This window comes from Stenella coeruleoalba (genome assembly GCF_951394435.1).
Source record: "Stenella coeruleoalba genome assembly, chromosome: 6".
Taxonomy (NCBI): domain Eukaryota; kingdom Metazoa; phylum Chordata; class Mammalia; order Artiodactyla; family Delphinidae; genus Stenella; species Stenella coeruleoalba.
Window position 1 is genome coordinate 116,884,932 of NC_137151.1, and position 15,242 is coordinate 116,900,173.

The following is a 15,242-nucleotide window of genomic DNA, read 5'->3' on the forward strand; positions in this document are numbered from 1 at the left end:
CCATATGTGCGTGGGTTTATCTCTGGGCTTTCTATCCTGTTCCATTGATCTATATTTCTGTTTTTGTGCCAGTACCATGCTGTCTTGATTACTGTAGCTTTGTAGTATAGTCTGAAGTCAGGAAGCCTGATTCCTCCAGCTCCATTTTTCATTCTCAAGATTGCTTTGGCTATTCGGGGTCTTTTGTGTTTCCATACAAATTGTGAAATTTTTTGTTCTAGTTCTGTGAAAAATGCCAGTGGTCGCCCACTGTCTTTTAATTAAAATCGCACACCTAGTCTCAGGACTAAATGAAGCTCAGGTTCTTTATGTCTCAGAACAGAAGGAGTTCAGCGAGAGGCATAATGATAGGTAAGAAGTGGATTTATTTAGAGAGATACACATTCTATAGAGAGAACGTAGTCTGTCTAAAAACGCAAGAGCGGTCCTGGGAGAAACACACTCCACAGAGTATGGGCCACTCAGAAGGCAAAAGGCCCTGAAATATGGGGTGGTTAGTTTTTATGGGCTGGGTAATTTCACAGGCTAACGACTGGGAGGAGTATTCCAACTGTTTGGGGGAAGGGCCGGAGATTTCCAGGAATTGGGCTACTGCCCACTTTTTGACCTTTTATGGTTAGCCTAGGAACTGTCATGGCACCTGTAGGCATGTAATTTGGACGCAATGTATAGCAGTGAGCGCATAATGCGGCTCAAGGTCCACTGGAAGTGGAATCTTCCGCCATCTTGGACCTAGTAGGTTCTAACCAGTTTATGTCGTATCCTCAAGAGCTATGTCACTCTTTTAGATGTTGTGCCCTGCCCTCCTGTTTCAGTACCATGAGCACATATTATGGGGTCTGACTTGATTAGGCAGGACAGGCAAGGATCTCTGAAAAACAGATATTGAGGTGGATCTGAGAAATGAGAAGGGAAAGAGGAGAGGGATTGAGACGCATCAATGGCATTTGCAAAGGCCCTGCAGTGGGAGAGAAGAGAATATAAAAAACTTAGAAGGCAGAGGGCTTGGAGCAGACTGGTGGAGACTTAGGGTGGAGCTGGGGCAGGGTCAGGGAGACCAGCATGGGTAGCAGGAAGGAGGTTGCCTGTGCAGGGCTGAAACCCAGCAAGACCTTGTGGGACCCTACGGGGCACAAAAGCCTTGGCTTGTCCCCTATTCCTTGTTTGTAGGGAAAAGGTTTCAGCCTCCTAGACCTTTCCTGAGTTCCAAAGGGCAAATTCATGCTGTTATTAATTAGAGGCCTGAGGGAATGCAGAAACAAGGGAAAGGCAGTCAGAAACAATACTGCAGTGATGGGGCAGGGTCCTAGTTCCTCCTTAAGGGATATGCACAACAATCTGATAGGAATCTCTGAGTTCTTCTACAGGAACTAAGGCCACCACCCACGTGGAGGATGGTAACTTCAGGCTGAATACAGCACATGGACCCCAGGCTGGTAGGAAGCAGAAAGTTGATGATAGAGAGTTCTGGAACACCACTGTGTTACCTCTCCACCAACCAATCAGAGGAAGATCATGCACCCTGCAGACTTCCCACCAAATTGTGCCTATGAAAACTTTTCCCTGTAAACCATTAAGAGTTCAGGTCTTTTGGGCAGGACCCACCCATTCCCCTTGCGTGGCCCTTGCAATAAACTTCTCTCTGCTCCAGACTTCAACGTTTCAGTTTGTTTGGCTTCATTGTGCATCGGGCACAGGAACTGGGGTTGGACCACAGGGCCTCTGGGTCTCCTAGGGTCTCTATCTTCCTATCAGCAATGGGAAGTCTCTGAAAGGCAGGGGGAGGAGACTGAGGATGCCTGAATCATATTTGCATTTGGAAAGATCACTCTGGCTGCAGAGCTAACTCCTCTGAAGGTAACTTCTGCTTTGCAAATCCAATAGGCAGGATCGGTATTCAGTTATTGAAAGAAGAAGTTGGCGCCTTGCAGCCGGATCTGGGTTTGCATTGCAGCTTCATGCTTCACTTATGGCGAGGCCTTGGGCCAGCCAGCATTTCAGAGCCTCAGCTTCCTCGTATATAAAATGGGGATAATAATACCTCCTTCTGCATTGTTTTGAGGGTTAAGAAAATTAAAGAAAATAAATAGTTTTGCTTGACACGCTGCAAACTCTCCTTGGGATCTGAGAAAGTAGAAGCCTACTTTGATATTATATGGGGTATAAGAAAGCTAAAATTCAGCAGGTCATAACCACTTTCGGCTTTATTTGGAGAAAACATTTTGGACTTCACCTTCCTATAGAACGACAGTCTGGAAGTATCTTCTCCTGACTCAACAACAACACAATAATACAACAACCATGTATTAAACTGTTTGTAACAGGGCTACAGTCGCGCCTTCTGATTTTGGCATTTATCAGACGATAGACCATGTACAGATGAACAAACAGAAAACATACAAATGACAAGCGAGCGTTATAAACATAGAAACAAGTAAGCCATTGGCTGTGGGTTGAGTGCATTTGTTGGTGATGAATAACAGGCTGCTGGGTGTCACGTTTAGTCAGAGGGGGGCTGAGTAAGCCTTGTTTTGATCAGTCCAGGATTGAACATTTCAGTACTCTCCTCTCCTAAACAGCCAGGGATCCTGCGGCAATGACACTCCAGTTGACCTTAACTCAAGGGTTTTGTCAGAAAGACTTGGGAGTTGGGGCTTCCCTGGTGGCGCAGTGGTTAAGAATCTGCCTGCCAATGCAGGGGACACGAGTTCGAGCCCTGGTCTGGGAAGATCCCACATGCCGTGGAGCAACTAAGCCCATGTGCCACAACTACCGAGCCTGCATTCTAGAGCCCGTGAGCCACAACTACTGAAGCCCACGCACCTGAAGCCCGTGCTCTGCCACAAGAGAAGCCACCGCAATGAGAAGCCCGCACACCGCAACCAAGAGTAGCCCCTGCTAGCCGCAACTAGAGAAAGCCTGTGCACAGCAATGAAGACCCAGTGCAGCCAAAAAAATAAATACATAAAATAAATAAGTTCAAAAAATAAATAAATTTAAAAAATCCATTGGCCAATCCAAAATCTGTTGATCCCTTTCTTTTAATATTAAAAAGATTATTATTGGGCTTCTCTGGCGGTGCAGTGGTTGAGAGTCCGCCTGCCGATGCAGGGGACGCGGGTTCGTGCCCCGGTCCGGGAAGATCCCACATGCCGCGGAGCGGCTGGGCCCGTGAGCCATGGCCGCTGAGCCTGCGCGTCTGGAGCCTGTGCTCCGCAACGGGAGAGGCCACAACAGTGAGAGGCCCGCGTACCGCAAAAAAAAAAAAAAAAAAAAAAAAAAAGATTATTTTTAATAGTATTGTTGACTGAAAAAAAAAATTCACAACCTAAAACTGAGTTATGTTTTATTCAGCGGGAATTTTTAGGACTTCAAGCCCGGGAGGCAGCATCTCAAGTAACCCTGAGAGAACTGCTCCAAGGAGGTGAGGTGAGGGGGGAAACCAGGTTATATAGGAGTTTTGCAACAAAGGGCAGGTAGTCAGAACATCAAAAGATTATTGTTAAAGAAAACCAGACATCTCAAGTTAAGGAATTTAGCGCTTTTCTATGTATGAGAAGATGCAAGAGTCTGGGCTCACTGAAATCATTCCTTTGATAGGCACCTCAGCTATCTGGGGCCGACATCCCATGTTGTCACATCCTGAGTTCCCTCAGGGCTCACCGCAGGGAGTGGCTGCCGTCTGATGGCTGCTAGATGGCAGGTATTCTTTCCTTCCTGAGTTTCCTCAGGGGTCACCAGCCCACCATCGGCTGTGGCTGCAATCACTGATGACAGTGACATTCTTTGTTTACTGATATGGCAGGCAATATTCCATTTCTCAGTATTACATTAATATGAAGTCTCATTCGGTTGATTTATCCAGTCACTTTCATGGGAGATCTGGAGGCTGGCCTTGGCAATTAGGAAACCTGGATTCTAATCTTACTTTCAGTCATTCACTGGCTGAATGACTTTGGACTCACTGGGTCTCCCTGTATTCTTTTGGAAAATGAGGGGCAGGGATGATTTTTAACGTCCTGCTGGTTGTGGATTTTTGGAGTGATTAAGAGATTTGAGTCCGACAGTCTGACTATCTGGGCCAACCCACATGTATCCTAGGGTAAATTACTTAATCCTCCAGAGCTTTGGCTTCCAGATTTGTAAAATGGAAAGAACAATAATGCTTACCTTAACAAGAGATCTTGTTAAGATTAAATGAGGTACTTAATGCATTCATTCCATAAATACTGAGCACCTAGCCTCCAGCTCTGGGAGGGGCAGAGGGTGGAGTAGTGAAGAAGACACTGGGGTGTAGGCTGTTTTTGGAGCCTAAAGGGAGATCCCAGATAAAACATAATAAACACTAAAGGAGTAGGATTTTAAACAGCTAGAACCTTGAAGACAATAAAACACAGCCATTTCATGGAAAGTGACTTTCCAGGAACGTGGAAATATTCACATGGAAATACTGCACTTTCCAGGCTGCATGGATGCATGGATGCCGTGGTCTTTCACGTGTAGCAATGGTCCGCAGTCCCGTTGATTTCACTTCCCTCTATCATCGCTCCACATACAGCAATGTCCGGGGAATTTTGGTTGCCACAGCTGTGGGAAGGGTGGGGAGGTCGTTCTGGCATCTAGTGGATAAAGGCCAGGGATGATGCTCAATATCCTAACATCGCACAGGATAGCCTCCACACCAAAAAATTAACTAGTCCAAAACGTCAACAGTGGCATGGTTGAGAAACCCCGCTATAGAGAGAACAGCAAGGGCAAGGGTCCTGAGTCAGGAGGGAGCTTGCTGTGTTCGGATACAAATGGAAATCCATTGTGGCTGAATAACCCAGGATGAAGTGAGAGAGGCAGCCTGGGCTAGATGATGGAGCGCTGTTTAGGGCACACGGTGAGGAACTCGGAATTATCCCCAAAGCAGTGGGCAGCCCTTGGAGAGCTTTAGGCAGCGGGGGAAGGTAACCCAAGTAATGCACTTAGCCCTGTAAGCGTGGCCGCAGTAACTCCTCCTGGCCAGCAGAAGGCGCCGGCCGACACTTGGCCTCCGGCCGCCCGGGGCGGGCTTCCTCTTGCCGTCCTCCTTCCTCGTCTTTTCCCCTCAGGAGAAGTCGGGAAGGTGGCGGAGGCGGCGGCGGCGGTGGTGGTGGTGGCGGTTGTCCCAGGTGGGCCGGCTGGTGTGGCCAGTCAGCCCGCGCTCCGCAGCGTCCGCGCCGCGCCCAGCCCAGTCGAGTCCCGCCGCGGCGGCCGGGTCCGGCGCGGGCGGCGCGCGCTGACGGAGGGCGGCGGCCGCGGCCAGGGCGGCCGGTGGGACCGCGGGTCCCCGGCGCAGCGCCGCCCGGCTCCCGGCCCTGCCGGCCTCCTCTCTCGGCGCCGCAGCCATGGCGGCCAGCGCGAAGCGGAAGCAGGAGGAGAAGCACCTGAAGATGCTGCGGGACATGACCGGCCTCCCGCATAACCGAAAGTGCTTCGACTGCGACCAGCGCGGCCCCACCTACGTGAACATGACGGTCGGCTCCTTCGTCTGTACCTCCTGTTCCGGCAGCCTGTGAGTGCGGGGCCGCCGGGCGGGCGGGGGGCCCTTCCCCGGGCGTGGGGAGCGGGCGGCTGGGTGGGGGGTCCTGTGGGGGTCCGGCCGGCGGCGGCGGTTGGGGCGCGGGCTCGCGGGGCGGGGCGGTCGAGGCCGGGGGCCGGGATGCGCTGGGCCCGGGCCGCCGGGCTGGGGATGCGCTTTCGATTTCGCCGGGCGAGGGTCCAGGCCCGGGGCAGCCTTTGTGGGTGGGGCGTGGGCGGGGTTGGGGTCCGGAGGGGGCGCCCGGCGTGAGCATCTCTGGTCCTCGCGGAGCCGGCGCCGCCTCCCTCGAGTCTCGGCTCTCCTGGGCGCTGACCCGACGGGACTGCAGGGGAAAGACGGGAGGAGGCTGGGGACGGCCGTGCGGGTCCTTTGTGTGCCCCGCCTCTCCTCCGGGGCGCGGCGGTCCCGAGCAATACACCTGCCGGGCGCCGTTGGGGGGTGGGGGAGAAGCTGGGGTGGGAGAGAGCAGGGACGCTTAGCTTGGGTTTTTTTTCCTCGGGTCAAGAGTACCTAGGTCAGTGGGAGGAAGCCGGCACTTAGGAATAGTAGCGGGATTAAAATGTCGTGATGGCAGAGATGTGATTCCCAAGGGAAAAGTTAGAGAAGATTAATTGCGGGAGAGGGAGGCAGAGAAAGCAGATGTGAGGCTGCGGGGCTTTAGCTCTGTGGTCCAAAGAGAGTCTTGAGGAGTTTGGGGGAAGTTTTAGTGGAAATAAGGAATTGACTCGGAGCTGTGTCATTGTAAATAGGGTAGTGGTATCTGTAAGATTTCTCTGTCAATAGCTAAGTGTCCTGGCTGTGTACAGAAATGAGGAGAGATGGAAAGACAGCGTTGTTTCAGAAAAAGGGAGACCACCGTCTTGAATTACTGGGATGGTTTGTATTTCTTCCTCTTTGCTCCATTAAGCTGCGTTTTCATAAGACTTTTGTTGCTGTGATTGAAGGTTTCTTTTGGAGAGTTTGCGGATGATTTTGGAACTGAATAAGTTGCTTTTATATGCTAAATTATTTTGTATTCACTAAGTTATTGACGAAGTGGTAGTTACTAAATGTTCGTAAAACCTTTGGTCTACCAAATATCTACTTAAGTTCTTTCACTTGTACCACTCTTTGAAATAAAGTAATTTGGTACCCCACTTCTCCCCCAAAAAACTTTGTAAGAGTAATACTGAGGCAATGGGTATATGAGAAAACTCATTCTTGGAAAATGCAAGGTATGCCTAGTAGAGTATGATTTGTTTTGTTTTCTTCTTAAGTTGGGCAAAGAAGCATTATTACTCTTCCATGACTATTATTTCTTCAACAAACATTTATTGGGTGCCTACTAGGTTCTTTGTAAAGCCTTGGACTGTGCTGATGATTAGAGCAAAATCCTTGTTCTCTTGGTGCTTACATTCTAGTGGAGGAGATGGGAACACATAATAAGTAATCAAATGAGAAAAATGTCAGGGGCAAGTATGCACTAAAATAGTATGATAGGAGAGACCTTCTCTGAGAGGTCACTTTTATTTATATATATATATTTAAAATTTATTTCATTTTATTTTTGGCTGCGTTGGGTCTTTGTTGCTGCGCGCGGTCTTTCTTTAGTTGTGGCGAGTGGGGTCTACTCTTGGTTGCAACTCATGGGCTTCTCATTGCGGTGGCTTCTCTTGTTGCAGAGCATGGGCTCTAGGCGTGCGGGCTTCAGTAGTTGTGGCCAGAGGGCTCAGTATCTTCCCAGACCAGGGCTTGAACCTGTGTCTCCTGCATTGGCAGGCGGATTCTTAACCACTGTGCCACCAGGGAAGCCGGAGAGGTTAGTTTTAGATTGTAGAGTCAAGAAAGCACTCTGAGAAGTTGATAGTGTTGTTACTGAAGTACAACAGAATCCTAGAGCTAGGTAGTATTTAGGAGATAGTCTGGTTCATTCTTTTCATTTACAAATAAAGACTTAGTTTGTGGGCAACTTTTGGTTTTAAAATGAAGCCAGTAGTCCAATTTGTTTTGAGTATACTTGCATTATGTGCATAATAAGTATGCCAGTGTTTTTACTAAACACAAGGTCCTTTGATACATTTCAAGTATTTAGTTTGGAAAGTATGTATATATTTACTCTTCTGGATTTCTGACATTTCTGTGTAGCCGTTTGCAAGTATAAATTTACTTTGTTGCAGCAAATGTGTAATATGAAAAATATTTACAAATTTCTTCCTAGAGGTCACATTTCCGAAACATTATGTATGAAAGGATATCTCATTATACATGACAATTGTTTATTTTATTGGAATTTAATCTGTAACAGATAGGACTCCATATCTCTGTTTAGGGGTGATTCTGCAAATATTTATTGCTCACTTGGCTTGTGTCATGTACTGTGGGAGGCACTGGTCCTACTTGGATCCCACTATCCTTAAGGAGCTTGCATTCTAAGTATGTAAACATAGTTATGATACACTGTAATGTTTCATAGCTTTGAGCTATCCCTGAAATACGTAAATGAATAGGGAAAGCTTCACAGAAGATTTGATGCCTGAGCAAAGACCTTTAAAGACAAGATCCACATGGCAGGTAGCTTCATGTAGTTGAAAGAACAAATACTTATGAGCTAGATAAACCTGGTTTTGAATCCTGGCTCCACTTACTGTGTGGTACTGAGAATGTCAGTCTCTTTGAGTTTGAAGTTTCTCATCTATGAAAAGGTGAGGATAAGGTTTACCTTATACATTTGGGATGTAGATTAGTTTTCAATATTAGAGATAGTGTACGTTTGACATCTCACATGATGCCTGGGATATATAATATCAAAAGCTCCCCAATATATGAGGGGCATTATTAACAAGGGGGACAGGATATTCCATGAGTAGGGAACAATATGTGAAGGATGCTGAAATGAGAAGCAGCTTTATAAAAAAAATCTATCAGTTTGGATTCTTTAGATGTAACTCAAAACCTGACTCAAGTTGGTTTAAAAATATGAGCGGAGGGACTTCCCTGGCTGTCCAGTGGTTAAGACTTCGCCTTCCGGTGTAGGGGGTGCAGGTTTGATCGCTGCTCAGGGAGCTAAGATCCCACATGCCTCCACACCAAAAAACCAAAACATAAAGCGGAAGCAATATTGTAACAAATTCAATAAAGACTTTAAAAAGTGGTCCACATCAAAAAATCTTTGAAAATATGAGGGGAATTTATTGTGTGTTTTTAAATAAGACTTTATCCAGTGGTTAATGATGTTGCCTCGATTTCCCTCATCCAAAGATGGCTGCTCCCAGCTCCTGAGGCTACATACTGCCTTAATTTATATCATTGTTACAACTTTTCCAGAAGTTGTGATTCATTCTGGATTAGCTTAGGTCATATGGCTAAGTAGAACCAGTGCCCTCATTGGATGCGTTCTATCATGACGTTATTGGAACAACAAGGATTTCCAAGATAGGGTTCCCAACTCAGAAATCTGGGATACTTGTGAAGGAAAGAATGGATCCTGAATCAAATGTCTGCTGCAGAAATATTGAAAGGACAGTAATTCCTGAGGATTTTTTTCTTTGGAAAGCAATAATATAGGAAAATAAGAATAATATAACTATTGAGTTTAATAATAATGTCTTTGCTATTTAGATGCCATGGTATAATTGAAAGAATATGAATTTTGAAGTCAGATTTTGACACTGCCACTAGCTTTGTGACTTAGGGCAAAGTATTAAGGCCACTATGTGTAGGTTGGCCTGAACCCATCCCCTCAGCCTCAGTTTCTTTATTTGTGATAAAAGATGGTAATATATAGCTTAAGGTTGTTCTGAGGATTAAATGGTACAATTCATTGAATATTTATTTAACATATATTATTTTTGAGTATGGGGCTAAGCAGTGGATGTACATATATGAACTGAGTCATGTTAGCTGCTGGTCAGAAACCTTGATGTGCCTAAAAAATGCTGATACACAGTAAAGGGTATCTACTATCATGAATTTAAAATTTTGGGATAGTCACATGCCTTTTATCATATATTTAGCAGTATCTTTGTTTAAATAAATCGAACAAGTATCTTATTGTTAATATTACTAGACTCAGAGCTGATCTTTTTTTTTTTTTTTTGCGGTAAGCGGGCCTCTCACTGCTGTGGCCTCTCCCGCCGCGGAGCACAGGCTCCGGATGCGCAGGCCCAGCGGCCACGGCTCACGGGCCCAGCCGCTCCGCGGCATGTGGGATCTTCCCGGACCAGAGCACGAACCCGTGTCCCCTGCATCGGCAGGCGGACCCTCAACCCCTGCGCCACCAGGGTAGCCCAGAGCTGATCTTTTATTTCCTGTTTTTTTCTTTCAGATGACTGCACTCTGTGCTTGTATGATGCTTATTTAGAATATGTAACTGAATTCCGATTGTGAAACTTTAAAATAGACTTGAGATAGATGTATTAAACTGTCACTGAGGTAGAATGGGGTTGTTCTAACAGATTGATTTGTCACTCTTTCTGCTTCTGTCTACAGAAATATTTAGAATTATGAATGGCATTCTATTACAGCCAACATAAAATATTACCTTCATGTTAAAGAACTTACAGTTAAAGACTAGCTTTAGACCAAATTATTTATTTTGTGGAGAGTTTTAGCATTTGTGTAATCAGTAAATAATATGAGAGTTGTTTTATCCTTTAAAAATGATTCATAAACTTTTCAGAGAGAGTTTAGATAAAAATAAAAAATAACATTTGAGAAACACCGTGTCCCACTTAATACCAGCCCTTTTATGTGAACAGTGCATTTAAACTTGGAATTTCACAGGAGGATAAATGTAAACAGATAGTAACTTATACTCTATTAATTTTGTGTGCATTTTGAGTCTTTTGGTGAGTCTTATAAGAATTTTGACTTTAAAGTTGGACAGATGAAAAGAGGCATTTGTTTTTATACACTCATTAACATTTGAGTGGATTGCAATCAAATACCCTTTTGGAACTCTGTTTATAATATTCAGTACCACATGAGCTCACAGTTGGCGGTGATTTATATCCTTAATTCACTTTTTTTAGTACTCTAACATGGCTACATTCAGGGAGATATTTTGACAGTGTAGTACAACTTCAATTTAGTGTGAGTGGGAAAACTGATAACTTTTTCAATTGTGAAGGGCAGAGTTTTTTTTTTCCTTTTTTTCCCCCTTTTTAAACAAATATTCATTAAGTCCAGGCACTAGTACATGTGTTGGGGAAACAAAAATTAAAGAAATGAAAAATAAGATAATAATAACTACTATTTAGAATTACTGACTGCTCACTCTGTGTCAGGCATTATTCTAGTAACAATCATATAAGGAAAGTACTGTTACCCTCCACAACTTTAAATTGTAAAATGTAGCTTACACTCTTAATGCTTGCTGTAAATTGTTGTGAATTCTATATTTGAGGGATTTAAATGGTAGATTTTACTTCATTGGATTTTAAGAGGCAGGACAGGTAGTTTATGGATGTATCACACATTTTTGTTTTATAGTTATGTCATGCTTTTCTTTAAATAGTTTTAGTTAGCTTCTAATGTCTGTTCATTGACTTATTTAGAAACTGTTGTTGTGTATTGTGAGTGTAATGGGATATGGTGCTGACTGGTTCTGATACTGATTTTTTTGAGTTTGGCACATAGGTACCAAGGCATTTATAACTTGCTACCAAGGCATTTTTATATCAAGTTCGTATCTGTTCTTCTCTCATTTGTCTGTGAATTTGGATCAGTGTGATTGTAAACACTTTGACCTTTAGTCAGTTTCAAAGTACTGGTTGTACAATTTATCTAGATTAAATCTATATTAAAATTTTGTGAGTTGGATTACAAATAAAAAGAATTAAAACATTCTTTTAAGGAACTTGCTGATCTCTGGACCTCAATTTAAAATTTATTGCCTCTTTAGAAAGCTCTGTATCTAACTTCAGTACACTCTTTGGAAAATAAGCAAATCCTCAGACTGACAATTTTCAGTCTTCTCTATGCAACATGCATAATGCTTACATTCTTGAGAAGCTTCTGTGGAAATATTCAGGACTAGGTGCCATTACCCATCCTCTTTTTTCCTCCACTCAGTAATGCATTTCCCAATCCACATGGTCAAATCGATGATTATCTAGGAATATAAACCTTTGGTTCTTCTAATGTATATTAAAATAAATCATTCATAACTTTGGGTACTTCGTTAATAGGTTCCTTGGGACATCCTTTACAGCCTCACACATTAGAGCTGTTGCCCTAAAGACACCTGATTAGACATGATGAGAATGAAATTTATTAACTTATAGGAGGGATAGGAACCTTATTTGAATTGTTCTATGTATGGGGAGTGAGTTTTTGTTTGTTTTTAAGTTAGAACATATTTTTCCAAAGACTCCTGAGTAAGACATGGTCTCTTTTTGATTGGTACCATAACTGCTTTTTAGAGGGCGGGAAGTCATAGTTAACACTTTGCTTTTATTCTAGTTGCTTATTTTAAGAGATGAATTAAACTGGAGCATGGTGTAAGGCAGTTGGTTAGGATAAGGAGATTTGAAATTCTGTATGAGAGGAATATTTGCAGGGACCAGAAGTGTTATTAGCTTAAAGAAGAAAAAACTAGAGAGTGAGGGTGGGGAGCTGTTCACTTAGTCACTGTCTTTGGGTAAATTAAGGCATTTATGTGGAAGAGGTAATAGGTTTATTCTGTAGGGGGAGATACAAGACCAGGTATGGAAGTTACAGAGAAACATACATGTTTAGAAAAGGAAGAGGAATTTTCCTTGTAGTGTCAGATTCTAAAAATTCTTTTCTTCCCCCACTTTTTGGTTAAATTTTGCAAGATCTTTGATGGGAGAAGTATGAAAATCAGCAGAACTAATAATGTGGGAAGATGTGAAAACTTCCTCATTTCTCTCTTCTAATCTTTATCTCTTACTCTGTGAATCTTGGTGGCTCTAACTTGGAACAGTTGTGCTCAGTAGGTACTTCTATAAAAAGATTGCTAGTGTCTAGTAAAGAGACTTGGCATTTTTGAAATAGGAGGGATTTAAAATTTTAAGAATTCCTCATGTTTTCTAGGAATGTTTTTTCATCAAAGAAACCAGCCTACATATATGTCAGTTAAATTTGATTTTGAAGGGAAAGAACCATTTATTTTCCATTCTTTTTTATGTTTAGTTTTTAATTGAATTTTAATTTTTATCGGAAGAATGTATGCACATAGTTTTAAAAAGGCCAAGACTTATAACGAGCAGCAGCAGTCGTCTCTTCCCTTTCTCTGTTTCTGATTACCATAGACAGTCGGTTCTTTTTCTCTTTACTTACCTTAGTATTTCTGGCTAGCATGCTTACAGCTATTTTTTTAATTTTTCAATTTTTGCTTTTATCTATTGACTTCTCTACTGTACAAGAGGGAAGATAAGGCTTTGGCCCTCTTAACACTCCTCTCACTCTCCACCTATACTCTGCTTCTACTCCTTCAATATAACATCACAATTTTTGGTTAAATCACTATTTAGTATTTACCTTATTGCATTATATACATACTGTTCTCAGCTAAGTCATACAGTATATTACTACTACATTTTCTTTCTTGTACAACCTTTTCCCCCTGAAGTTTGTAATTGTCTAGGTTACTTCATTTGCATTGTTTTCCATGTGTGTATCATTATTATATCCCCAGATGAATTATCTCTGGCTGAGGTATATAACTGTTTTCAGTATGACCAGATATGTCAGGTACTTCTTTTTTTCCTGGGTACTTCTGTCAGCCTCTGGTCTGGAAATGCTGCTCTCTAGGCCTGCTCCGCAGCTGTCATCCTGGGACTTTCTCCTGCCTTCATTGTGGAAATTCCCGTCATGCCTAACCTGTGTTGCAACCTCTTCTTCCAGGACCCCCGCATTTCCATTAGCCTCCTGATTCAAGGTTAATGGGAGAGCATTTTTGAGAGCTACATGGCTGAAAGTGTTTTATTCTGCCCTCACATTCACAAAGGTGAAAATACTTTACCCTTGGAATTTTTAAGGCATCGCTTAATTGTCTTTAATTAATTAATTAATTTTTGGCTGCGTTGGGTCTTTGTTGCGGTGCGCAGGCTTCTCATTGTAGTGGTTTCTCTTGTTGTGGAGCATGGGCTCTAGCACGCAGGCTCAGTAGTTGAGGCTCACGGGCTTAGTTGCTCCGCGGCATGTGGGATCTTCCCGGACCAGGGTTCGAACCTGTGTCCCCTGCATCAGCAGGTGGATTCTTAACCACTGCTCTTACCAGGGAAGTCCCGCTTAATTGTCTTTAATCCTTCAGTACTGCTATTGAGAAGTTTGATTCTATTCTTATTACTCATTCTTTGTGCCCTATTTTCCACTCCCTCTTTGAGAGTATGTATGATCTTTTTATCCCTACTATTCTGAACCTATAGTGAATTGTTTTTTTTTTTTTTTTTTTTTGCGGTACTCGGGCCTCTCGCCGTCGTGGCTTGTCCCGTTGGCTTCCATTTCTTAGCATAGTACCCAGTAGCGATCCTCAGCTGTGCCTGAGTCCAGAGCCTATTTGGAATAGCCTCTCCAGATCAGATTTTCCTTCAGACTTCTGCCTAGGACTTCTTAGGGGTAGTCTTATGGAAGTAGGGAAACTGGGAATCTATTTTTGACCCTATATAAATTCCCCAACTTGTGGCTTGATTCCTTTCATGAATCTTCCAGGGGTTCTGTGGTGGGAATCATCTTTAGTTGGCTTCTCCCACCTCTACAGGAGCATCTGTTTTGGCTTTCTTTAGTCTGCACAGTCAGTTACTGCTGGTAATTTTCTAGATTTTGGTATGCCTTTGGGTTCCTTCTTTGTTCTCTGTTCTTCTCTTTGTGGGTTAATGCTTTTTTATTCCTTTGCTGTCATTTCAGTAGAGCTTAGAGAGGTAGTAAACTCTCTAAAACTTGGGTTTTGTCCACTTTTAGCAAGAATACCTTAATTAGGTTTAAATTGTTACTTGGGTGTTATTTTTTAGGTGCTTGCCCTAAATGTTACAAGGACCTTACAGTGAGTGTAGTGTTTCTGGCTTTCAAAAACAAAAACCCAAAATAACAATTATAGTTTGCACTGTGTGTGTGTGTGTGTGTGTGTGTGTGTGTGTGTGTGTGTGTATTTTCAGTGTTTTAAAGTTGTGTTCTGGATAAACTAACATTCTGGACTATCTAATACATATCTTGGTATCAAAAGTCTGTAGATTTTTGATAACCTGTTAAAGGCATCTTCCATTTGTAGATTTTAAATGTATAATTTATTTATTAATTTTTTAATTTTTAATTTTTTGCGGTACGCGGACCTCTCTCTGCTGTGGCCTCTCCCGTTGCGGAGCACAGGCTCCAGACGCGCAGGCTCAGCGGCCATGGCTCACGGGCCTAGCCGCTCCGCGGCACGTGGGATCCTCCCGGACCCCCCTGCATCGGCAGGCGGACTCTCAACCACTGTGCCACCAGGGAAGCCCTTAAATGTATAATTTTTATAATATGAAACATTGTATATAATATTTTTACTAAATAACTAAGATTGGAATAGATTTAAATGCCAGATTAGCTTTATTACTTTATGCCAACATTAACAACCACCTAAATCTCCACAGCCTAGTAAAATATTTTAACCAGCTTTTCCCCCAGCAGGAGAAAAACAATTAATAAAACTAGTTAAATAAGTTTTCTTACTTATTCATCTAGCACACATTGTAATTTG

At 43.2% G+C, this 15,242-nt stretch overlaps 1 protein-coding gene across 6 annotated transcripts in view; it reads left to right on the forward strand.

The window, feature by feature from the left end:
* The first annotated feature begins 5,081 nt into the window (after window positions 1–5,081).
* The window catches only part of AGFG1 (ArfGAP with FG repeats 1), a 79,621-nt gene continuing 69,460 nt past the window's right edge, over window positions 5,082–15,242 (forward strand). For 4 of the 6 annotated variants that reach the window (XM_079924519.1, XM_079924520.1, XM_079924522.1 and 1 more), the window contains exon 1: window positions 5,084–5,539. In XM_079924519.1, the coding sequence (XP_079780645.1) occupies window positions 5,373–5,539 (167 nt within the window). In that variant the 5' untranslated portion in view covers window positions 5,084–5,372. Of the gene's footprint in view, window positions 5,540–15,242 lie in introns of all 6 variants that reach the window. The other 2 variants (XM_079924524.1, XM_079924523.1) reach the window with 2 other exon arrangements.